Below are 25,527 nucleotides of genomic sequence, written 5' to 3'. Positions count from 1 at the left end.
TTTTCTTTTTTTTTTTTAATAGGATGAAAAGCTAGGGGGTTTTTAAAAATAGCATCAAAGTTTTAAAAAAGCAATCATGCTTAATGTAAATTTAATACATTTTTTTTTTTTCAAGACAGGGTCTCCTTGTAGCACCAGCTGTCCTGGAACTCACTGGTAGACCAGGTTGGCCTTGAACTCACAGACATCTGCCTGCCTCTGCCTCCCGAGTGCTGGGATTAAAGGCGTGCACCACCATGCCCGGCTTTGTTTTTTTGCTTTTTGAGACAGGGTCTCCCTGTACCCCAGCTGGCCTGGAATTCACTATGTAGACCAGGCTGGCCTTGAACCCCCAGAGATCTGCCTGCCTCTGCCTCCCAAGTGCTGGGACTACAGGCGTGAGCTACCACGCCCGGCTAGGTATCACTCTTATAAGAATAATTACAAACAAGAAATGAAGAAAGAAAGGAAATAGAGAAGATCCAACATAGGTCTGACTGCAGTCTCTTCCACTCCCAGCTCAGGAGAAGCAACAAGGTGCCACAGGCAACACCAGGCTAATGGAACTGGGAAGCACTGAGACACTGGTGTCCTATCCACTATACTAGCCCTATCTACTGGGACACTTGGTTTTCAAGGACTAGGAGCTAAATCCCCAAGCCATCTGGCTACCTCCTCACTCTGTTCCTGTATTTACCACAGACATTCCTCAGGAGCCAGTATTCACAAGGGCCCAACCCACCTCTTGCCCAGGATATTTCTGCAAACCCATTGGATGTTGGGGTTTGGCTTACACCCTAAAGATTACCCACAAATGCCTGCTGCTTAGCTACTCCTGCAGCAACAGGAAATGGAACACTGTTTTCTGAGGGGCCAAAGCTGCTTTCACACCCTAGGGACAAATAGGAGTCCATAGCCATCCCTGCTGAGTGTCTGTCCTAGGTTCCCCAACATCAACTAACTTCCCTCCTGCTTTACAAGACCAAGTAGAAAGAACACAGACAGCTACCACAGTGGGGCTCCCAACGAACAAAGCTCCAGAGAGGAGGTCTGAATTGTGCTCGGTCCACTGTCCCACTATGCCTAGGGAGATGGCTTTTCTTCTCAGCCTGGGCAGCAGTGCTGGAAGAGCTTCAGAGACTTCTTGTTCACCAATGCTCCTTGTAGGAGGCAGGCCTGAGGGGGCTGCTTCTAAAGCAATCCTTCCCCAGCTTCAAGACACAGTAACCTAGTGGGTATGCATGTGGTGCACACTAGAGGGAAGGGAATCGCAGACATCTGGGCAGGAAAATCTGCCCAGGCTCATGCCAGAGCCTGCCCCTCTGGAGGCATGAAGCAAAGGTTGTGGCCTGCCCCTTGGGCTTTCTTCCGCTCCTGGAAAGGAGGGTAGGGTTGGGGTTTGAGGGGTATCTGGGGTCTTCTGGTCTAGTCTACTCTCACCACAGGAGCAGTCCTAACATAAATCACTCATATATGAGGATGGGAGGAGAACATAAAAAAAAATCCTTCTCAGTAGGAAAGAGCGTGCTGCCATACAAAGGTTCTGAAACTAGGTGACAAGGCATTTCCCTTTTGGTAAGTCCTTCCTGACTTGGCAGCCTGAAGTGCAGGCAAGGATGGCTAAGAGCATCACATGCTGTTCTGGGGAAGGTGTGGATGGTTGACACAGCCAGGACAGCCCTGGGGACTCAGGATAGCCCCAGCACTGTACTACCAGAGTTGTATCCAGAGGCCTTTCCCATGGCCCCAGGTGACTATTCACCTTTAGACCTGTGACCTAACCTTTGCCAGCCTTCTACCTGCCTCCCACTCATTGCTGCACCAAGCCACCCTTGTCCAGGAAACTAGAAAATCTATGCTGGCCATGCCTCCATTCTGCCTACCTCCCTCCAGCCTTATCTTTTGCTCATCCTTCTCCAGGAAGACTTGTTATACTGACTATGTTCCCCTCCCCAGTCCCCAAACCAGCTAGAGACAGATGAGCCTAATCTTTTGCTGAGGCGGTGACCTGTCCTGGCCCCCTCACACTGGAGGACTCTGTCTTCACACTGGAAAGAGACCTATCCTTACACTAGAGAAGGATCTGTCATCATACTGGAAAGGGACCCCTCCTCACCCTGAAGCTGGTATTACAGGTGGCTGTTAGTCACCAGAAGTGAGTGCTGGGAATCAAACTCGGGTCTGCTGGAAGAGAGCAGCAAGTACTCTTAATCTCTCCAGCCCATTTTGGGGGTTAAAATTTATTTATTTTTATTTTTTTGTGTATGTGTATTTTGCCTACATATATGTAAGTGTATCACATGGATGCAATGCCCAGAGGCCAGACACGGGTGTCAGATCCCCTGTAACTGGAGTTATGGATGGTTGTTAGCTGCCATGTGGATGCTGGGAACCCAGCCCCTCTGCAACAGCAAGTGTTCTTAACGTCTGAGCCATCTCTCTAGTTCCTCCCCCTTTAAAAATTTGTGTGTGCGAGGGGGGTTGTTTGTTTTTGCTTTTAGCATGTATGGTATATTGTATGTTGTGTAGTGTAGATGCATGTGTGTGGAGGCCAGAGGTCAATGTTGTTTTTTGAGACATGTAGCCCAAAATTGAACTCCCTATACAGCTGAGTATAACCTTGAACTCCTGATCCATTGCCCTCTACCTCCTGAGTGTTCAGATTATATTACTTTGCTTGGTTTATGCAGTGTTTGAGACTGAACTCAGAGCTTCACATATGCTAGGCAAGTACTTTACCAACCGAGCTATATCCCCAGCCTTGCCACTCTGCTCTTATTTGCTTGATCCACCAACTATACTATGAGGCCTTCCCCAGAATGGGGCCTTGCCCAGCTTTCTAGTTCACCTTCTCTGGTCACTCACATGCCCCAAGTCCAAGGATACAATGCACCAATCACATGAACACTTACCTGTGTTGTAGGCAGTGGGCATGGAGGAGAAGGGGAGGCCCTGGCTGAGTAAACTCGGTGTTGCCACGGAAACCACTGGGGTGGTGAGAGAGTGGGTAGACTGGGAGACCCCAAGGCGCTGGGCGTTGTTCTGTAGGAGAAAACTGTCTGTCAAGAGGTGGCAGAAGGGTGAGCTGCCTCAGGGTGGCCATTTATACCATGTCTGAGCTAGATCCCTTAATTCCAAGGCCAAGGGAAAGTGCCATAGCATGGAGACCCGCAGATACAAACACAAGCTAGTGTATTTGGAGGCATGAAAACTCAAGAGAGAGACATGCACACATAGATCCATTTGCATCTACACCCATGCAGAGAGGAAGGCATGTGGGCAGCCTGTAGCCCAATATGAATACTGGCCCTAGTTCCTGGGCAGAGGGAGGGAAAGGACAGAGACATGTTCGCCCTTGGGCTAGGCCCTCTGGAGTCTTCCCCTTCACCCATCACAGTAGCAGACACCCTAGGAGACATGTGCTGGCATCTGGGAATGGAATGCAGGGCCCGGGGTGGCATGTGACTGCGTGTGTGCACACACGTGTGTGAGGCTGTCTGCTCCATCTGCTGCTGAGTCACTTGTTTATTCCAACTCCATGCTGGGGCCGAAACTGCCGATGTATTGGCCGCCAAAGCCTGTTTGCCTTTTCCAGCCTCTCTGGCCTCCTGTCAGCAAGTTGGGGAGGGAGGCACACTCTCCTTTCCCAGCTGAAGGTGACTATGTAAGCGTGAGGAGGGGCTGAGCACGTACATGTCTCTGGGTGCCCCTGAGATGGGCTCAGGGTAGGGGTTTGTACCACAGAGGCAGGGAGGGAAGCCCTTGTTAAGGACAACTCAAGTCCTGCCTTGGCTTTAGCTTCCCCCTGGAAAACTGATTTTCCGGAGAGTTTTCCTAAGGATCTTGGCTTCCAATGCTACGTGGGCCTAGGTAGAATCAGGTCAGTGGGATTCAAGGGTTCAATTTAGGCATCTGGCCAGGGTCTCAGAGGCCTGGGAATGTCCTCATGCTCTTTTCTAGATACATACAAACACGTGTCTGAATGGGATGTTACACAAACTTCCATGCACACAGGGATACATGTGGATGCATTAGCTCTTTTCCTTGCCCCATTCACCTTAGTATCCTGTTCACCACTGAGCACAGCTCCTGGCAAATAACCAGTAACTAAAGTCCACACAGTAAATACACAGGAAGAGGGCAGGTATACACACTCATGCTGCAGACTGTGTAACATGGTGCAAACTTGAAACTCAAAGGTACTATAAACGTCTTAGCCTTACTTACCAGGTCTAAATGGTCCTCAGTCTGGGAGCAGAAATTAAATTGAGGGGAAAGTTCAGACTGTGGCCTCTGACCACCCCCAGCCCCCACAGCCACCCATTCACATGTCTGCTGAAGAGCTAAGTGTTCTTTCTGCCCAAAAGGACAGTTTTTCTGGCTTGATATCCAGAAGATGCTGTGTTCTGGCCGATGTGGTCCTTGATGCTACACTGGGAATCTCTTTTATCACCCCTTCCCCATCCCCTCATCTATTGGGATCAGGTTGATGCTACTGTGTTCCAACCTCACAAAAGGCCCTGGAGAAGAAAGAGCTCATGAAAAGCTATGTTTGCATGATCTCTCTCAGGAAGTTCTTCCTGCTACTAACCCTTTCTCTTGCTAGAGGTGGCTCTTCCCCTGCTTCCTACCTCCCATTCCCAGCCCCTGCCATGGTCCAGAAACCCACTCACCAAGTGATGCATTAACCCTTTGCTGCCCTGGGAAGTAATGACCCGCAGATCAGGCTTGCGGCTGGGGGCTCCCAGCTGGGTGCTGTGAGTGGGTGGGGGTGGAGACTTGGCAGGGATGACCTTGCTTAGGCTGTTGCCATTGGCCACAGGGAGGAGGCCAGGGGAAGCCCGGGCGCTGACGTAGCCATTCCCTAGAGAAATGAGGAGATGAGTGGAAGGAAAAATGCTAGCTTGCCCACCACGGCCCTACCAACTGCCCCAGACAAGCACACCAGTTGCCTAGAGCCTCTTAGAGCCATGCCAGGGCTCCACATAGGTGCTAAACTGCCTGATACTGCCTAAAGTCTTGGTCCCTAATTACTGAGCTCATTGCCAGCCTCTAAGCTACAGTGATGAGACCAGTGGGAGCCTGGGGCCAGAGGCAGAACTGGAAAGCAACCACTGCCATTGGCAGCACTGGGTTCTTCTAGGCCCAGCAGGCATGCCTTCCCCCGTGCCCTGCCTGGCACTCTCAGACCTTTCTATCTGTCTTGAAGGACCCACAACGACCAGAGTGACAGGCTGCGATGTGGGCCTCAGTAAGGAGCCTGCTCACTAGAGCCAATCATCACCCACTTAGACTGCTTCCTTACTATAAGCTGGGGACTCTGTGTCTTGGATCAGCACATGACAAGCTGCCTGCAGTCTTGGGGAAACAGGCTGTCCACTGGTAGTAATGGTGTTGCTGGTACCAGTGGACAGATGACACAGTCACCACCATAATTAGACTGGGGATACAGGTACAACTATCTTTTACATCTGCTCCATACTCTATAATATCACAGGATTTCCACACACATATCATCTCATTTAATGTTCACATGTCCCTGTGAGATACTTGGGACAGGTACCACCAGCCCTGGGAACAAACGAGAAAAAACAGCCTAGGTGGGAGAGACGTGATGATCTCTCCACAGCCACCTAGTGCATTTCACTGACTTCCCAACGCTGGGCTTCACGGCCTATATGCAAGGTCTTCAAAGGGGGGATATACCCCACCCCCAATTTCCTGATGCTAGTACATAACTACTGCCAAGCCACCTTCATATTCATCTGCCTCACACAGGACCCATAATGACCAGGGTGAGAACGGTGTGGCACATTGGCTGAGACTGAGATGGGGGAGTCTGAGGTCCAGGAATGTGGGTAACTGCAGTGAGAAATGCCACCTTGCTCTGTCCCCTAAAAGCACACAGTTGCCGTCAAAGTGTGCTGCTGTCTCCATCCCAATTCCAAGATCACTCTGGGAATGGCAAGAATGTAGGGGTGACGTCAATGTTGACATTAGAAGGCAGCCACCAGTGAGATACCAACACAGAGCAGGAAGGGCTGGAAGTAGCTGGGTGCAGGGCAAGGCACTTTCCTTGTGACTTGGGTATGTATGCCTACAGGTGCGTATCTGTCTGGTGACTCCATGGGAGTGTGGAGGTCTGTGTGCGTGAATAGGCATATATGCCTACCATTTATCTAGGAAAGGCCAGAAAACAAGATGCCCTACTCACATTGAAAATGCTGACCCTTCTGTTTCAATAATGTTGAGTCCCTTCTCAGTTTGCCTGACAATCTTCACACCCATACATCTGCTGATCACACATATCCATCAACACTATAGACACCAAAATCCAGGGATCTAAAAATCCTTTGATACATCTTATTCAGGCCCTGCCATTTTCCTGTCCTCTCCTTTAGGTCCCTGGACCTGAGCTACCATGCGGAAGGTAGCTACACTTACCGACAGGGCTGGGACAGGCTCCATTAGCGTTGTTGAGGTCTCCACCCAGCATGGCTCCTGGGAGAAAAGCAGAGCCACCATGAGCTTTGTCTTGGCGACTGGACAAGAGGGGACCCTGAGAAGAGTCCTAGGCATTTCCCCCTCAGGAGTTACACAAATGCAGGAATGCTGTGGTGGGTGAAAGGAAGACCTACCACTGAAGACAGAAACTCAGGCCCTCCACACCTCACCTCCATCTCAATGGCCCACCCTCCAGCCCATTTACCTGCACTAGCGGGCCGCTGGGGCAGGCCTGGAGAAACGCTGTTTCTTTGTAGTGCTGGCTGCTGGGGGGATAGGAGCCGTGGGTCCGTGAGCGATGATGTCACCAGGGAAGGGGTGACCAGAGAGCCACTAGGATTGCTGAACTGCATGGAGTTCTGATTGGACACGGGCACTGTGACAGGCATGGCAAAGTTGGGGGCCGGGACAGATGACTAGACAGAAAGATGGAGGGGTTGAGTCACACTAGGTGAACATCTTCCCCCAGACCCACTTTGGGAGTGTAGGCAAATGTTCTTTGGTTTCTGGGCTGTGCCTCCAAGGGCCAGCAGCTTGGGCTCTCTGCCTTCAGCCCTTTTGCTGCCCTGCTTTCCCCCAACCAGGGAGCTGAGAGCACCCTGGGATGCAGGTCTGGCCCCAGAGCAGGAGAGCAAGGCTCTACCCACTGCAGACAGGACTGGGTACCCCCAATGGAGGTGGGTTAGTCCTCGGCCAGGCAGGACACACTGGGAGCGGGTTAGTGCCCTGGGTATAGACCCAAACTCACCTAACTGTGCCACTGGTGAGAATGTGGCTTCACTAGTGATCACCTATCATCTGGCCTGCTGCAGAAGCTCAAGCCCATCTCTCTGCCTTCCCTTCAGCAGCTCTGCTTCCCTTAAAATAAAGCTAAGTGCCTTAGGCAGGGTGCTAGAGCAGCCCAAGGGGTGCCTCTCCCCAAAATGACTAGGCAAAGAACACACTCTATTTCCCTGGCCTCTTAAGACTTTATGGCATCTGCATACTTTTTGCTGGTGAAGGAACACTGCAGGTATCTCTAGCTTTTTCAAGAACCTTATCAGAAGAAGGTTATCATGACCAAGGTCAGAGGTTCTTCAGTGCTTACCACCAGCCCCAGGATGGCTCAGCATGGGATCCCCATTAAAGGCAGCCGAGGGTCAGGCCAGGCCAGGGGCGAAGCCACACCATGCAGCACGGGAGGCTCTCCTCCATGCGACTACTCACAGCCAGTCTATAACTTTGCATCATTTTATCAAACTCCTCGTCTATCTTTTTATACTTCTCCTCCGTCTGGGGGGTCAGGGCAAACACCTCGTCCACCTCAGGGCTCTCACACTCCCTGTGCTTCTTGTGCAGCGCCTGGGGGGAAGGGGCCGGAAGGGAGCCAGAGAAAAGGTGAGTAGGGCTCACCCCATAGCGCCTGAAGAGCCCGTCCAGCTCCTCACTGGCGCGTCGGTACTTGTCCTCCAGCAGGGGGCTCTGCTCCAGTGAATCCTCCCCATCGGGCTCTGGGCTGTCGCAGCCATTGAAGCCCTTCTTCCTCAGGGTCTGTAACGGACCACTAAGTCAGCCAGCACTTCCCCATTTCCTTCAAGTTCCTCCCAGACCTCCCTAGGATCCTCTATTCTCCAATCTTCTTCCTCATGGTTCCTAGTGGCTCTACTCCCTCCCTCAGAGCCATCCTCCCTCCCCACAATGTCCCCTGGGGCCCTGAGTGAAAGGGGACCTAAACCAGGAAATGCATGGTGTGGAGGTATATGTGCCACAGCTGCATCTGAGGAAGGGCCAGTACCAGCCTGCTCCTCAGAGGATTGGGGGAGGGTGTGCCTGCCCATCCCAACCCTTGGTTGTGCTTAAGAGGTGAAAAAGGAAAGAAATTGGAATGGAGACAGAAGGAGAGAATTAGATTTTGGAAAGCAAAGAGAAAAGTAGCAGTCACCCCAGACTCCTTGCCCAGAGGCCAGAGCCTCACATACCTTTATAGATCACTTGCTTTATTAAAAAAATAATAATTGTGTGTATATGTATATGTATGGGCATGCATATGCCACCATGCGTGAGTGGATGTCAAAGAGGACAACTTAAGGGGCTCACTCAGTTCTCTTCCTTCTACTCTGTTGGTCTCTGGGAATGAACTTAAATCATCAGACTTGGCAGCAAGCACCTTTACCCACTGTGCCATTTTGGAAGCCCTTATTTTCTTTTTAAAAATATATGTTTAGGCCAGGCGTGGGGATGTACGCCTTTAATTCCAGCACTTGGGAAACAGAGGCAGGTGGAACTCTGTGAGTTCAAGGCCAGCCTGGTCTACATAGTGAGTTCCAGGACAGCTGGGGCTACAGGGAGACCCTGCCTCTCAAAAAGAACAAAAAAAGTATGTTTACATTCTAGTTTAGGTTATTTCTTCCAAATCTTTGGCTAGGCCTATAGCTCTCCAGATGCCATCTTCAATACAACAAAAACTGTACCCTAAACTGGTACCCTGGAGTGAGAAGCACACATGGGCTGTTTCACTGTGCTCAAAGAACACCCTTCTAAGTAGACACCACTCTGTTTTGTGAAGGACACCACAGCCCAGGAAGGCCAAACCACCTGCCCAAGGACACATGGCCTGTAAAGGCCAGAGCTGAATTCCAAAGCTCATGTCCTTCAGCAGTTCATAATGTTGAGCCACAGTGACCCACAGAGGGGCAGGACTAAGAGGAGAGATGGAAACAAAGCAAAAAGTAGCAGCTGAAAGGCTGGAAGAAGGAAGCAAAGTGCAGGGGAGGGCATCAGGGGTACCCCTCAGGCCTGGCAGGCAGCAAAGTGGACCCAGGAAGGGAGGGTGGGGCCTGGTGTTGGCTATACATCTCGTGCCCCCATTACCACCTTCCTTGGGGGGGGGCCTGGGTTTGGATGAGGAAGTGGGTTTACAGATGGGCAGAGGGAGGCAGGCACAAACCTCAATGATGTCGGCATTGGTACGGCTTTCGTGTGGTTCATTGTACTCAGTGTACTTGAGCAGCACCTTGTCCATGTCGGTGCTGGCATACTGGAACAGTTTGTTGGAGTGGTTGAAGATGATGAGCGCGATCTCACAGTCGCACAGCACACTCAGCTCATAAGCCTTCTTCATCAGCCCAAACTTACGCTTAGTGAATGTCACCTGTAGGAGGGTGTGGGTGGCCAGGTCAGACTCAGTTAAGATCTGGCAGGAAAACCTGCCTAGAGTCAACTGGACACAGGCCCTACCCTAGAGGGTCTCATGCTTAGAGTGACTCAGCTGCTGCTGTCAGAGTCCCTGGTCTGGAAAGGAACAAGCTAGAACCCCTTGGCCAGACCACAGCCAAGACACACCAGTGCAGCCTTGGGAGGGAAAAGATTTAGATGGTCAAGAGAGCTGTGTGCAGGGGACTAAAGAACAGTGAATCTCCCAGGTGAGAAGAGGGAGGATTTTTGCTGGGATGAAGGAGCTGTGGCTGTGATGTTGGGCCAGCAGAGCTAGAAAGCCTGGAACACAAAGATGGGGCTACTCTTCTCCCTTCTCAGACCCACTAGTGATTCCCTGGGCTTCCAGGAACTAGGAAGGCTTCCAGAGCTAGGAAGGAAAGGCAGAAACTGGCTCCCTGCCCTCACCCACTTACTCTGTGAGGCTCTGGGACCCCCCTCACCTGGCGGTTCCGCTCGTCAGTGATTCGCTGGATCTGAATCTTTTTCCTCCCCATCTTCTCTGGGAGTCCTTAGTGCCAGAGAGGAAGGGTTGCTAGGTTCCTGTCAGGTGCCTCACACTGTGCTCATCAAGGTCTGGGACCAGTGGTCAGTTCATGGTCTGTATAACACCTGTGATAGCCTCCTGGAATGGGAGAACCATGAGAGGACTGTCAGTCCCTACAACCCCCCAGGCTTGCTCCTTGGGGATATAGGCCAGGCTTACCACACTCTGTGAAAGGCTGGTGCCATCTGTGCCCCATCCTCAAATTGTGGTAATGCTGGCTACCAAGGCAATGGCCCTCACACCAGCTGTAAGATGGGCTCCCACTGGGACCAGGCCTTAGTCTAGGCTGGTTCCCTGTCATGACTGTCCTTGGGCTTTAGGTTAGCAAGAAGACATGGGGTTCCTAGTCTACTTCTTAGAGAATGACCCCTCTCTGAGGAACCTATCTGTACTATACAGCTGTCCTGCTTAGCCAGCCTAGACCACTAGGCTCCTATTCTGGAGCAGGTAGTGTTGAGTCAACGCCTATCCATGCTGCAAGAAGCAGGCATCCCAGCTCAGGCCAGCAGCAGGGTCTTCACTCAGCCTTATGGACCCCTGGGAACTGTGGAGCCTGGAGCTAAAGAACATCCACCCCCAACCAGAGCTCCTGTGCAACTCTCTATTTACTCCGCCTGAGTAGTTTTTGTTTGAAGAAAGGGTGTTCTGCTGCTTAGGTAAAGGGACATGTTATTCTAGGTCAGAGGATAGCACAATATATAGTGTCTTCCCCTACCCACCTCCTGGGGATTAAATCCAGGAGTTCTGCAAGTGCTTTACAAGTGAGGTGCATCCTCAGCCCCTATTTTTAATTTTTTTAGACAGTGTCTTACTAAGTTGCCCATGCTGGCCTTGAACTCACTCTGTAGCCCAGGTAGGTCTTAAAACGTGTGACTCTCCTGTCTCAACCTCCTGAGTAGCTATGATGACAGGCTGGCATCACCAGGTCTGGCTTTTTTTCCTCTGCTGTCTCTGGTGGGAGGAATGGATCTAGGGCTTCACACTCACTCCATGACAAACCACTTGCTTACCTAGGTAGGCAAGTGCTTTATCATGCAGCTTGCCCTAATCCTGGTCACTGTTTCTGTAAAGGAACAGAGAGTCAACAATGCAGGTTGTAAGGTCTGCTGCACTGTTCAACTCTTGTGGCAGAGTAGCAGATAATTATAAGTAAGTGGGGTGGCAGATGTGCAAAGAGGATACATGGGTGGTATGTCCAGTCCTGCCTGAGATAGAGGCCAGGTCTAGAACCCAAGCTCAGCCTTAGCAGTGGTTCCTACCAAGGAAACAGCAGCATGGCACACACTGGAAAGACCCTGGAGTAGACTGACCATTCTTGGCACTCCTATGATCCTCATGGCCCGTGAAAGGAACAATTCCAACCCTGAGTCAGTGTGGGAATGAGAGCCTGCCCTGCACCTCTACATGGTACAGCATAGGATGGACGGGGCACAGGGTAGCAGCTCAGCCTGGGACAGGAAAGGTGTGTGCTCTGCAGGGCCACAGTCTAAGGCCCCTGGGGAAGAGGATGGAGATGACCTCCAGGCCCCTCCAGTCAGCTGCTATCCTAGTAGTCCTTGCATCACAGTGGAGTGCGTTCTGGGGGATGGTGAGGGCATGTTTTCTGAAGCTATGCAAGAAGCTGAGCTTCTCTGCAGTCCTCTCAAGAGCAGAGCCAGAGGCTGGGCAACATACATGAAGGGCTGCCTGCCAATGGCTGATGAATGAACCTGTGTCTTTCTAGGCCACTCCACACAGCCTGAAGTTTGCACAGTAGGTGAAGCAGTTCACCAGGCACCTGACCATGGAGAAGGAGTCTGAACACTGTCACAGATCACAGGACTGTTCAGGCTTTACCGCCCAGTTTCTACTCTGCCCAAATATAAATATCTTCACGGAACACCCTAGCTCTCTTCCTTCCCCCAGAATGAGAACTCAGCACCTTCTTTCCCTACCCCTGTCCTTGAGGATCTCTGTGGTCTCTGGCTTCCCCTACCCACATCCCAGATCAGTAGCAGCAGTCCAGAAAGCCCTATGTGGCCTAACATACATCTGGCAGAAGAGGTGCCAACCACCCTCTTCCCCTGCAACCTGAACTACACTGTAGAGGCTCCAGGCCTACCTCTCAGGGCAATCCACAGACTGCTTCCCTGTTGGGCAGGGGAGGTGGAAGGGCACATCGGAGTGAAAACTAAGGTGCACTGGCTTTTTAGGTGGGATTCTCTGGCTCAGCCTCAGGACCTCCAATGTAGGCCCAGGGTGTAGGACCTCCTGAACCCACTGGCCATGCGGACGCTTTCCTGCTCGCTCCCAGTTTTTTGTTTTTTGTGTGTGTGTGTGACAGGGTCTGGCCTGGAACTTACTATGTCAACCAGGCTGGCCTTGAACTCAGCTATCAGCCTCCCTCTGTCTCCCAAGGGCAGGGATTAAAGGCACAAGCCACCACTACAAGCAGACTCTTGCTCACAGAACCTCTTCCCATTTATGGCCAGTACTATCTCCTCAGACAGAATGAACTGAACCCTCTCAATATTCTCACGATCCTCCAAAAAGCTAGTCTTACAATCTTTCTAGGATTACCACCTGTATAAATAATTATACCTCTGTACTTCTATTCCATGTCTACTCTCCTGAGATTAGAGCTTCATGAGGCAGGAACTAGATCTATCTTTTTACTATGCTGTTGCCTGTAGGAAGGGGCTCAGGAAGTATCTATGCAAAGAAAATATTATGGGGGCTGGAGAGATGGCTCAGCGGTTAAGAACACTGGTTGTTCTTGCAGAAGACTTGGGTTCAAATCCCAGCACCCACATGGCAGCTAACAACTGTCCGTAACTCCAGTTCCAGGGGATCCGACAGCCTCTTCTGTCCTCTGCGGGCACTGCATGACACAGGTGCACTTACATGCAGGCAAAACACTCAATACACATAAAATAAAAAATAATAAATAAAATATTTTAAATAAATAAATAAGAAAATATCATGACCTGTGAGAAGTCCTTCTTGCAATCTAATTTCTGTCAGTCCTGCTGTTCTCAATTGAGCAAAACTCTTCCTTTACCAGCTTCCCTCAAAGCCTATCAGTTTGGACACCACCCACCGCCTCCAACCAATCCTGCCACTCCTGTTGTCAACCCTTCCCACTATTGGCTTGGCTGGTGCAGAGGGTGAGACTCTCAAGTCTTCTAAGGAGCAGCCCTGAGCACATGGAGATGGAGAGGATGGGGTTGCTTAGGTAACTGTCGCCTGGCAACCAGCTCCCTGGCTGATCTCCTACACTGCCCCCCCCCCATCCCTACAGCATGCTGGGGGAGATGGGATGCAAGAGGGATTGGGGTTGAGAAGGCAGGGAAGCCACAGAGACCCAGTGAGTATCCTTTGATGGAGGGAATCTATCGATGTTTAAGAGACCAGGCCCCAGCTTCCCCCAGTCCTTTCCATGCTAGCTCAGCCTGCAGAACCCCATGCCTCCCAGGGTCTTGCCCACTGTGCTTTTCTTCTGTCAGCACTGCCCTGCCAGAGAAGGACAGACCTGCCTTGGACAGTCCTTCCTACTATCTAACCACAAGCTCTCTTACAATGCAGGCTCTGCATTAGCCTCTTTGCCCTTCTGCTATCCTTTCCCTACTGCTGCAGGTTCTTTAAAGCCCTAGGGCAAGAATATGAACTCCATCCTGGCTCTGGAAAGGTATCTGGGGTGAGATGGTCACAAAGGACCCTAGACTGACTCTATCCAAGGTGTGGGGCTAACCAAGGAAGCTAACCAAGCTTCCCTACCCCATTGGGAGGTTTTAAGGAACACCTGGACCTCTTTAATTAGTCCTCTGCATAATGACCTGACCAACTGCCAGGAGTCAGAGGCTGGGGCGTCTGCTTTCCAGATGCAGGCTCTGCTCCTGCCTGGCCCAGCCAGCCCCTCCTCTTGTGCCCTGGCCTTGGGCTGCTGCTCTTTTAAGTCTGGTCTGCAGCTCTGGGCTGCCATGCTGGGGTACAAAGCCCTAAAGCCTGCCCATCATGACGTCAGGCCATAGCTGTGTCACACAGTGACCCCTCAGTGGCCAGGCTGAGGCAACAGCAGCAGAGGGAAGGGGGCACTGGCTGACAGGGGTCTGTAGGGAAGCCAGCAGCAGGAGGGTATGGGTCAAGGACCTCTGAGGGGGCTGGAGAGCCTTGGGGTCCAAGACCCCATGACAACTGTGAGCTGTGTTTACAAGCAAATGAGAGACAAATGAAGAGCAAAGGGGTGCTGGCTTGGAGGGTCATGAGAGGGTAGGCCCTGCCACACCAATGTCACACCTCTTAGCACCTGAGCAAAAGCCAAACCATTCTGGGGTTTCAGAATGAGGCACCTCAGTTCCTGTGTGAGGTGCCTGAGTGGGGGAAGGAGTGGGGTCAGGGCAAGTCCCTGGAGCCACTGCTGAAGGGCCAGGCAGGGACACCCTTTCCCCGGCAGCCTCCATCTTCCCTCATCTGTTCCTTAACACTGCATCTCCATTTTCTGCCTCCTCACTCACTACCTTCTGCGGTGGGGGTGGGGGCTCGGTCCCAGGTGCCCTGAGGCTCTTAGGAGCTTCATGCATCTGCCTTGGGAGGTCTGCACTAGCAGGCTCAAATGTAGAGGACAAGGGACAATCAGGCCTGGCCCTGGGCTCTTCCTGAAGGGAGCCTGGGAGGGGACAGCTTTCATTAGGCACTCCCTCCACCCTAGAGGGCCGCCTGGGGCTGCAGACTGGGACTGGGGAAGGCAGGCTACAGCTGAAGACAGCTGTCACCCTCCTCCACCCCCTCCCTGTGGCGGGGCTGCAGGGCATGAAATAAGCAGCAGGCACTGGGGGAGGGGGTGACAATCCAATCCACCTGTCACCCAGTCAGTTGGCCTCAAGCAGCCTGCTTGCTAGTGGGAGGTGGCGTGGGCAAGGTGGGGAGAGGCAAGCAGTGACTGCTTTGTGTGCTCCTGCTTTGTGTGTGTGTGTGTGTGTGAGAGAGAGAGAGAGAGAGAGAGAGAGAGAGAGAGAGAGAGAGAAAGGGGCTGTGAGGCCAGGACACAAGACTGGGAGAACAGCTGGGCTAGGCAGTGGGGGTGGGGGGCAGCCTGCCCCACGGTGCTTACTGGGCCCTCTCCTATCTTCCCCATCCCATGAGGCCTCTATTCTTCAGAGTTCCCATCAGGCTCAAAGTTCTGGCAGGCTCAACTACCCAAAACCCTGGTTCCCACCATCGCCCCTCCCCCAGGGCCGCCCCTCCCCCTAGCCATCAGCTTGGGGCTGGGCAGGGGCTATTTTTAGCCTGGGCACTGAGCTAATTTTAACTCAATGACAGGAGACCTGAGGGTGACTGGGGGAGGGTGGGGGGACAGTCCAAGAAAACAGAGCTTGGAGCCGGGTGGTCCCAGTGCCTGGGACCTGCAGAGGAACAGGAACTGACTTGAGGAGCACCCTGAGGACAACTCTCCCATGTTCCACCCACAGCTTCCCACCTTGCTGCTCTAGAAAACCCCTTGCGAAGGGTCATCCTGCTCTCTCCAGAAGCGGCTGTCCACTATGTCCCACCCTAGCCTGTCCTTCCTGTAGCAGCTGAGGCCTGAGGCTCCCAAGAAGGCTGTGGCTGCCCCTTTCCACCCATCTCTGGCCTTCCCTTCCTGGCCTCTGGGCTGCCTCCCAGCTACTATGTCCACCCTCAAGAAAGTTCCACTGGCCTAGGGGCAACAGCAGATTGAATCCTAGTAACAACCAGTTGAAGGAAGTGCTTTGGGCCCAGCAGAACTTCTCCAGTCTGGTCACTGACCCTCCAGCCTCACCCATGGCCAGCATAACATAAGGGTGGAGTGGTGTGGACCCAAATGCCTTTCTATCCCACAATTCTGCTCAGGGGCTCTCTGGAGAGGCCCAGCAGGAAGAGGGTCAGGACTGTGCTGTTCCCATTTAATTGGGCCTCCCATCCTCCAACTGACACAGAAAGGCAGTGTGTGGCCAGAGGGTCCAGGCATAGGTATGGGCTGGGGACATGCTTTCTGGACCATTACACCCCTCACAGAGGACAGAGCATTGGCTCTAGGCCAGTCTACAGGGCCAGTGCCAGGTAGAGTGCATGAGGCCCTGGTGGCAGTAGCACACATCAGAACCCCTCAAACACCCTCAAACACCTGGTACGCCTATCAGACCCAGGTTTAAGGCCTCCTGGGGTCCTTGTCCTGGTTAGACCCAAGGTGGCTGTCACTGGTGAGGCTAGTTTGAAACCCAAGTCTGAGCCTTGCTTCAGTCCTGCCTAGCAGGAGGTAGCCTGACTCATTGCTGCTTATTTGCATGGTGATTTGCATAGTGTCTCCACCCTTATCCTCCAAGCTCAACTTCCCAACCCTACCCAGCACCCCATGGCATTCAGGGACCTCAGAGCTCCTGACAGCCCAGTTTCTGGTTTTATCTTCCCTGCCAGAAAGCAACCCACAAACAGTCCCATGGATACTGGCCCTCGTCGTTTGGGGCCTCCATACCTATCCTGGGGAAGGGCTGGAGGGAAAGGAGTGCACAGCTCATCTAGTGGCATCTGGGCAAACTCAGGGGAAGTGTGGGACAATCCCTTGGGTGGGTGGCAGTAGGTTAGGGACAGCTGTCTGTGCTTCCACTACTGTTCCATCTGGAGTCCACTCTGAGTGCAGTAAGGCAGGGGTTGACTATGGAGGGGCTGGGTCCCTGCCCTCAGAGTAGGAGCTGGGGCTCAAACTTGCTTTGTCAAAAGCCACCCAAACAAGTATGGGATGAGCAGCTAGTGACATATGTGCATCATGGAGGGCCGGCCCTGTACTCCTGCCCATGGGTGCTGGCAGACAACCAGTCCCCTGCATGTATTGAGGCCTAACCCCCATCTGTCCAGTTACAGCACCTAGATGTTAGCCATACCTTCTGAAACAATGAGGCCCAGCAGAGCTTGCCTACTCTGGAAGTCCCTTCAGCTATCTAGCTACTGTCTTACAGAGCCAATCCTACCACAGAAACCTAAGCCCATTTTAGTTATCTAGACAAGAAGAGTGAGGCAGGGCCTCTGGCCATCAAAGGCCTTGAGGAAAGGTGGGGGCAGTTGGGACGGTTAGTGTGTCACCTTCCACCTCCCCACCCTACTTCCCCCTGGGGTCTAGGGAGACAGAAGTGAAAGTGGCAGCTGGGACCTTGAGGGTAGGTCAGCTTAAGAGCCGTTGGGGTGAACATTATGCCACTAGTGCTGGGTTTGGGCTGCCTGCCATTGCAGCCAGTGGACTTCTAGCTAGGCTGGGGAGGGACTTCCCATGGAGATGAGAACAGGAAGAACAAGACCTGGGCCAAAGAAGAATAGTCTGGAGAAGCTGAGAAAGGGCTGCTTTGTCCCTTGTTCAAGCATCCAGAAGCAAACCAAGAGCCAGCCTTAATGGCTGAGCTTGGTGTGTGTGTGTGTGTGTGTGTGTGTGTGTGTGTGTGTATACCACAATGACACCTGAATGGCTGAGCTTGGTGTGTGTGTGTGTGTGTGTGTGTGTGTGTGTGTGTATATATATATACCACAATGACACCTGAAGGGCCACCTATACTCAGACAGGACAGGCCAGAAAGAGGCCAATCCAATCAGAGAAGACAAACCCTCCTGGAGCAATGACCTCAAGAAGGTGCCAAGGATTTAAAGGGGCCTGTTCTGGCCATGGCTAGGTCTCCTCTAAGCTCTTGGCAGGAGGTGGCAATGTAGCTGCTCTTAGGGCTTAGCTCACTGCTCTCAGGAAAGACACTAGGTAAGGCTGGGGGCCCAGCTCAAACACACACCCTGGACTGTACTCCTCATCCAATAGGGCTCACAGCTGCACCAAGACACTGCAGAGACCCCAGACTTCAGCCAGTGATGATGTCTGCCAGTCAGTCCTGTCTGCTGCCTTCTCTCAAGCTCTCAGAGACTTTATGATCAGGGCCCCATCCCTGGGAACAGGTGAAGATGTCCACTCTCCTCAGCTCCCTACCCCTCACTGAGACAAGCAGGAACAGCTGGGCCAGGACACCTGTTCCCAGCCCCATGCTTAGTCCAGGGCCTACGATGAGGTCCACGAAAGGGGAGCTGACCAAGAGGAAGGCAGGTATAGGGGCCAGAAGAAAGAAGGGCCCAGAGGCGAAGGGGAGAGATGCAGCCAGAAGTACCACTTCAAGATGCATTGCCCTCACCCACCATGCATACTGGAGAAGAGCCACTGGACTCAAGGTCAGCCCTCCAGCCCTGCCCTTGTGTTACTTCATCTACTGAAGCAGGACAAGCCCAGGAAAAAGGCCTGCTTCCCTGGCCTCTGGCTGGACCCATCTTGGTTTGTTATTCTCCAGGCCCTCAAACTCAGTGAAGGTGCTATTCCTAGCAAAGATCCCAGGATACCAACAGGACAAGTTTGGAGACTAGGGAGCAGCTGGCTTGACTAGGGAAGCAGGCCTAGCTCAGCTTCCCAGATTTCCTCAAAGCCTCCTTAGTCCTTATCCCCACACCATAGGTGTCTTGGTTCTGGGGCTGAAGGACTTGGGGGTGGGGTATACACTACAATCCTTCTAACAGAACCTTCTTCCTTGATGCCCTGTGCTCCAGCCCTCTTCCCCCCAACACTACTTCCCACTTAGCCCCTGAATCCCTCTCCTATTTGCCTCAAGCAGCAGCTCCAGGGGCCTGTGTGTCACTTTTCATTGGGGCTTTCCCCCATGGTGGTGAAATCTGAAGGCATTATCTCTCAGGAGTCAGAGCAACCCATCCCTAAATCACCACCAAACCCTCCTCTGGATCCTGGGTCTGAGACCCATGATACTGGACTATGGTCAGGGGCACCAGCCTACGGCCTTTCTGCCACAAGTGGATGTCTCTTTAGCCTAGATTGAGCCCTCAAGGAAAGCGTCACTAGTAAGTCATCAGTCTCCCAGGCTCAGTTTCCCTGATGATGATAAGGGCAGACAGAGCTCATTTTTCTGCTACCCTGCCCAGCTCAGTGCTCCACACACAGAGATGGACAGCACTTCTTTCCTCCAGTCTCAGGGATCTCAAGTCTTCATTTCTATTTCTGAAACATATACCCTGTTAAACAACTGGGCATTCACAGGGATGGCAGAAGGGAGAGCTAGGAATGGGCAGGAGGCGCCTTCCCTTGTGGCATGCTGTCTGCCCAATGCCAGAGGAGTGGCCCTAGCATAGCCAGAGGCACCACGCCAAGGTCAGTGACCAGGCCAGAGCCTCATGGGAGTGTAAGTTTAAATGAGTAAATATGGTCCTGCCTGGGTGTGGCCAGCCACAGGCTAGAGCTTGGTCACTCCCTCCAGCACCCTGAAGAAGGGGCATCTTAGGCAGGCAGCACCTCAGTCCACACCACACTCCAAGTCCTGCCTAACTCAGCCAGAATGGGAGTGGAGAGGTGGCACGTGGCCTGGGTCATGGGAGGCAGATATGGAGGGCCTTGGGGACCACCTAGGCCAGGGATCTGCCCCAGATAGAGCAGAGCCACCTCACTCATGGGGTGTGGGGGGGGTGGAGACAGAGGCCAGCACAGACCACCAAACACACGGGTGTCTATGTCACTAAAAGGGTAAACTTTGTGCACCTGAAAAACTGAGGCTGAATGGGGAGAGGGTGACTTACCAAAGGACTTACGCAGGAGGATCACAAGTTCACGGCCTTTCTTGGCTATGTAGGGAGTTTGAGCTTGGGGGGGGGGGGGGGGGGGGGGCAGGGAGCAGAGCAGCAGAGGGGAGTGGACGTCAGCCCGCACTCCCTGACTCACAAAGTATGCTCTCCACAGACAGACTCTGCCTGCCCATCTGTGTTTCCACCTCAACCTGCTCCTGCCGGGGCTCTCTGGCTCTGTATGTCCTTCTCCTCCCTGCCTCCAGTTCCTTACCACCCTCCACACTCCAATCCTTTAATCATCTTTGCCACTGGTGCCCCCACCCCCGCAGCAACAGCTGCTCTGTGGGAGTCACACCCCCAAGGATGCCTCAAATCTTCCTGATGTGTGCCATGACCTGCTGCACTCGGACAGGTGCAGAGACCTCCCCTAGCCTACAAGCTGGGGAAAGGGGCTCAGAGGTCAGCCTTCCTACAGCTCCAGGACACACTCAGAATACTTTCTGTCCTAGGCAGGGAGAGAAGAGAATAAATATTCCAGGAGCCAAACAACACCAGCCTCACTAGATCAAGGGTCACAGCCTTTTTAGCAGAGCCACTGGAGAGTGCCTAAGATCCCCCTTTTTTTCTAGGTCAAGCTAAGACTCCTCTCTTCTCTAACCTGGCTTCACTGGGAAGTCCTTCCTCCAGTAGCCTGCTGTAACTGTGGAGAGGGCAATGCCAACCACTACACAGCCAGATATCCAGCTTCTACAAAACAGCTCCTGGCATCTGATGCCACCCTTTCCCCCCATGAGTAAGTTACAATTTGGGACAGAAGGACAGAGGGTTGGCTGGACTCTGGCCCCATGACTACCTCATAAAAGCCACCAGAAATTATGGCGATGCGGAGGTTGTACAGCAAGCCACCATTCTTCCTCCCGCTTCCCAGTAAAAGGGAGGTAATTGTCTCAAGCCATTTGGCTTCAGAGAGCCTGGGGAGTCCCAGCCATCATCCCATGGGGAAGAGAGAGCCTGCCACCACAGTACCACAGCCCCCAAATCTGATCCTCAGCTACAGACTTTGGGCCCCCCTTATGAACCTGGACAGCACCAACTGTAATTTGCAGCCCACAGTGCCCATCTTGCCTGCAGGTCTTCTTTAGTAGGCTACACTGTCTGTACTGAAAGGCAGAGAAGTCGGGGCAGCAGGGAAAACCTACTTGTGTGTCCAACAAGGGCCCAGGCCAGGAACAATCAGGGAGGGAAGGGGGGCCCAGTTGGCAGGGAAGAGAAGGTTGGGAGGATGGGCAGAGGTCCAGGCTGGGGTACAAGAGCCAGGGACACTCACTACAGCAAAGGTGCCTTCCCAGGGCAGGATCAGGGAACCCAAACCCCACCCCTGGGCTCAGCTCCTAACCTGGGTTGACAAGTCTCCCTCCACCTTTCCCAGCACACCTCCCAGGAAGACCAAGGGGGAGGAGAAAAAAAAAAACCCTGCTGGAGAGAGATTATATAACGGCAGCCAGCCAGCCTGCCTGTCACATCACCTAGCAGCCTATGAGGAGTGCCAGGAGCCAGAGGGCCAGAGCAGGGAGTAGGGCCTCTCTAGCCCAGGATCGCCACACAGAGGGGAATGGACAATGGACAGTTCAAGTCCCTCACACCCAGTTTCAAGCACTGGGTTCAGCAGACAGAGGAGGCAGCACAAACCCCGGGCCCATCCCCCAACACAAGGCTTTGGATGTTTTCCTACTGGGTTGTTTCTCCCCTTGACCCACAGCCTATAAGAGCAAGGCTTGTATGCCTTCCTTCCTTGAGTCTCCCTGACATGACAGGAAGCTGTGCCTGAAAGAGGGGAAGGACTAAACTCTGACACAGATTTGCTGTGTGATCCCAGACAAAAAGCTCAAGCTCTCTGGTTGCTCCCATAGTGAATGAAAGCTCCTGCCTGCCCCAGAGAACCTTCTTACAAAAAAGTACATGTACACAAACACATATGAGAGCACACACTTGGTGTGTGGAGGGCAGAGGAATCATAGCCAAGAGAAAATGACCTGAGATTTGAAGGCACCAACATTCATCCTGGGCAAATGGAAAAAGCTAGAAATAAGCTCCAGGGACCCCCAAGCACCCCATATAACAAGGTCCTCAGCCACTCCCACAAGCATCCCACCCCACCCCCATCCTGGAAGATGCAGGAAGGAAATTCATTCAGAGGCAGGCCGTGGGAGCTAAGACAGCCAGGCTGAGCACTGAGGCTTAGTACCCAGTGGCCAGATGCAGGGTGTCTGGGAACACTCGCCTCCCCAATGCTCCCCTCAGCTGAGATCTCAGCTAGGCTCGGAGGGGAATGGAAGGTGGACAGCTCCAAGTGTCACTGCACCCAGTAGGCTCCCCTCTGAAAGCCAGCCAGAGCAGCCCAAGGTCACCGTCCCAGACGGCAAACTTCCCACAGTCAGGCAGTCGCGACCCACTGAGGGTTGGGGGAGGGGGAAGAGCCACTAAGCCAAAGAGGTTAGGCCTCGGAGGGAAACTCAGGCGGGGAGGGCTGGGTGCAGGATCCACCCACTGTACTCCCCCAGCCTGGCCCCAATCGCGAGTCTGTCGAAGGCTGGCACTCAGGACCAGCTGCGTAACCCGAGGCTACCGGGAGCGCCGAGGGCTGCGGAGAGGTCCGAAGACTCTCCCCTTCTGTGTGGGAGGCTGGGTGCATCTCAGTCCCGTGGGCCGGGCTCCCCACTCGAACCCTACTACCGCTCTGTCGGTTCGGCCTGCACGGCGGAGAGGTCCTTCCAGATGTGAGCAGCCGCAAACTTCTGGCCAGGGGTTCTCCAGCCGGCGGCGTTGACACACCCAACTAGGGGTCTCCGCGGTCGGGCCGGTTCCCAACAAGGGTCCCGTCTGGAGCCCAAGGCGGTGGCCGGAGCCACGTGCGCTCGTCCGGGTGCGGTCGGCTGGGCGACCCTTCCCTGCTTTCCCAGCCTCGGCTGGGACCCCGGTGAGCGCCGGTGGCTAGGGGCGAGCATGCCAGGCGCGGGAGGGCGGACACGCAGAGGTGGCGTCGCCGGGGCCACTAAGCCACCCGGCCGGGCCCTCCGCTCCTCTCGCTGGTCCCCGCCGGTCCGTACCGGCCCCGGGGCGCCCACGCCACCCGTCGCGCTCCGACCACCCTCCGACAGCCGCGCGGCATGGGGGAGGGGCTCTTAAAGGGACCGGCGCGTAGCCACTCACCAGCCCGCGGGGGAACAGGGTGTCACGCGCGGGGCCTCGCCCTGGTCCGCAGATCCTCAGCGCGCGTAGCCGTAGCTCGGGCGGGGAAGGCGGAGGCGCGGTGTCCGCGCGGCCCTAGGCGGCGCCGCAGGGCCTGGACCCCCGTGCTGTGCGCGGGGGCGGCGGCGGCAGTGAGCGGCGGGGACAGGGCCGAGCGCCCGGGCCGCCTCGACAGTTGTTGATATTTTGCTTCCTTCCTCCTTTAGGGTTCCAAAGGCAACTCCTCCAGCCCCCGAGTCGAGGCCGACGTAGGCACGGCGCAGCCTAGCTTGTAGGGTGGGGGACTAGGGTGACGGACAGGCGGAGGGGCCAATGGAAGGGCCCGGAGGGCCGGGGGCGGGGCCTGATGGGGCGGACCGCACTCGGCCCCGCCCTCTGCCCTCGGCCGTCCGGGCTGCGTTGGTCCCACCCCGCCCTGCCTGCGGCCGGGGCGCGGGGAGCGCAGATCCCTCCGCCTGCCCGACCCGGTGAGACCAAGGAGGCGGCGTAGCCGGAGACACGGGGGACCGGATCAGGCGGGTGCGCGGCTCGGGGTGTTTCCAGGCTCTCCGCCTGCGACCTCGGCACCCAGGCCACAGAGTTGGCAGGGCGTCCGAGTAGATAAGTTCAGTGTTGGGAAGGCTCCGTTCCTCCACTTACTGTGTGTCAAAGCTGCAGTTCAGGCCACCTTTTCTTTGGGGTTACCAGGGGAGCTCGGCGGCTCCCTCTACCTGTGACAGGTCCCCTTCCCTCCTTGGGCCGAGCTCGGTTGACGCCCAGACATTTAAAGCGACAGCCCATAGTTCTCGGGTGACCTAATCGTCAGTGTCTGCGGTCCCAGGGCTCTTACGGGCCGAGGGGGCAATTTAAAGGGGCGGGACCCCAACTACCAACTCTCGCGTCTCACAGGAAACATCCAGATGCGACTATTAAAGAAGCAATACTAGCTCTTAAAAAAAAATCCTTTTGAATTCCTGGTTGCTTCAAGGTGTGGTGAATTTTTAAGTGTTCCATAAAGAAAGAGAACATGGTACCTCTGATCACTGACCTCCTCAGGCTTCTTGTCCTGTATGTCCAGTATCCTATCCTGTTACGTCCAAGTACTCCGCTGGCTTTCTACCTGGAGCGTGAGAAAATGATGGAGTCTTTTTTAGACTTCAAAGACTTGCAGAACAGAGAAGTGTAAGGTTCTTCACAGGCTGGGGTCTGATTTACTGGACACAGTCTTGGGTTCTGGGAGAGAATTTGCATGAAGAGGTAATGTGTGGTGGGTTAGAAATATAAATTTTGTAAGTCAGACTGCTTTGATTTAAATGCTACCATCACTAGGAGCAGATGATAGTACATTACTTGATACTTTTTGTCCTCTTGGGTGAAGATGGAGGTGGTGAGAATAGCACCTAACTCAAGAGTTTGGCGTGAGGATTTAGGTCCCTGTAGACTAGTACAGTGCCTAATGCTTCATTGTAATAAACCAGGGACTATTGGACCATGGCCTGTTCAACCCAAACAGGGACTAGGTCCCTGTGAGTCCAGGAAAGCCTCATGGGCCACAAGTTCAGTGGGATGGTTCTGGGAGGAGCTTGAAGGCTTATGTGTACCTTATGTGTTTAAAGAGGAAGCTAGCAGGCTCTTACTCCCTTGGCCTCAGTTCCAACCCTTCTACCTGACCTCTCCTTCCTGGAAACCTGATTGTGGTCCCTAAACGTAGCTCTTTGACTTCCTAACTAGTATGAGAAGTTGGGCTCCCAGCTCAGAGATGCCCGTTCTCCCTGCCAATCAAGGCTAACTTGCCCCAAAGACTTCAGGGTAGTCAGGGGACCTGTCTCTCCCCAAGGATTTGGAGAGCACATCCTAGTTGGGGCTTGAGGCTGTGGTGGGGGCAGGATGGGAAAGTGCCCTCCCCTCACTTGTGGCCTCTATTTTTAGTGCTTCCCCAGGCTTTAGCGACAGAAACCGTTTAGTCATCAGGGTGTTTATTTTCCGGCTGTTCCAATGTCGGGAAAAGCAGAATGTTGAGACTGGAGAGATCCAGGGCTGCTGGAAAAGACTTCTTAGGAACGGGCCTGGGAACACAGACTTCAGACCACTGGGTCCTAGCTCATAGGAAAAAACAAAACAGGATGGGCACTGGGCAGCCAAGCCCTCGGGAGAGTTTTCAACCTGGCTCAATCTTGGAAGCTCTCCAAACTAGAGAACCCTCTTGTCCAGCTCTGCTTGAAGATTCTCTCTCAAAACAAAAGGAAGCTTAGAAGAAATTCATCCTCATAATCCCCTCCACAACCTCCCCGTTGATCAGCACCATGAGCCTCCCGCCAACCACAGCTCCAGCCAATCTCAAGCCTGAAGCCGGCCTTCCAGAGCTATGATTGGCTGCTTGGTCCTCCCAGGCCTGGAATGTTGGGTCCTTAACAAAGGAATGAGGAAGGAAGGTGAGTCACCCGGGGAAGGTATTAAAGGGCCAGCTAGAGGGAAAAGGAAGAGGGAAAAGTTCT

The 25,527-nt window shown here is 53.7% G+C and overlaps 1 protein-coding gene across 4 annotated transcripts in view; it reads right to left on the bottom strand.

Annotated features, from left to right (window-relative positions):
* The window catches only part of Mef2d (myocyte enhancer factor 2D), a 29,019-nt gene extending 4,934 nt beyond the window's left edge, over positions 1–24,085 (bottom strand). The window contains exons 1-9 of one of the 4 annotated variants that reach the window (XM_029556720.1): positions 24,067–24,085; positions 10,119–10,300; positions 9,410–9,613; positions 7,876–8,013; positions 6,689–6,899; positions 6,424–6,480; positions 4,653–4,843; positions 4,207–4,227; positions 2,892–3,021 (exon numbers count right to left, since the gene is read on the bottom strand). In XM_029556720.1, the coding sequence (XP_029412580.1) occupies positions 2,892–3,021; positions 4,207–4,227; positions 4,653–4,843; positions 6,424–6,480; positions 6,689–6,899; positions 7,876–8,013; positions 9,410–9,613; positions 10,119–10,172 (1,006 nt within the window). In that variant the 5' untranslated portion in view covers positions 10,173–10,300; positions 24,067–24,085. Of the gene's footprint in view, positions 1–2,891; positions 3,022–4,206; positions 4,228–4,652; positions 4,844–6,423; positions 6,481–6,688; positions 6,900–7,875; positions 8,014–9,409; positions 9,614–10,118; positions 10,301–22,537; positions 22,917–23,014; positions 23,330–24,066 lie in introns of those variants that run through there. The other 3 variants (XM_008853557.3, XM_017794775.2, XM_008853566.3) reach the window with 3 other exon arrangements.
* Between the last annotated feature and the right edge of the window lie 1,442 nt (positions 24,086–25,527).

This window comes from Nannospalax galili, unplaced genomic scaffold (genome assembly GCF_000622305.1).
Source record: "Nannospalax galili isolate Female #2095 unplaced genomic scaffold, S.galili_v1.0 scaffold591, whole genome shotgun sequence".
NCBI classification, from domain to species: Eukaryota; Metazoa; Chordata; class Mammalia; order Rodentia; family Spalacidae; genus Nannospalax; species Nannospalax galili.
This window is presented reverse-complemented; position numbering and strand designations above follow the sequence as displayed.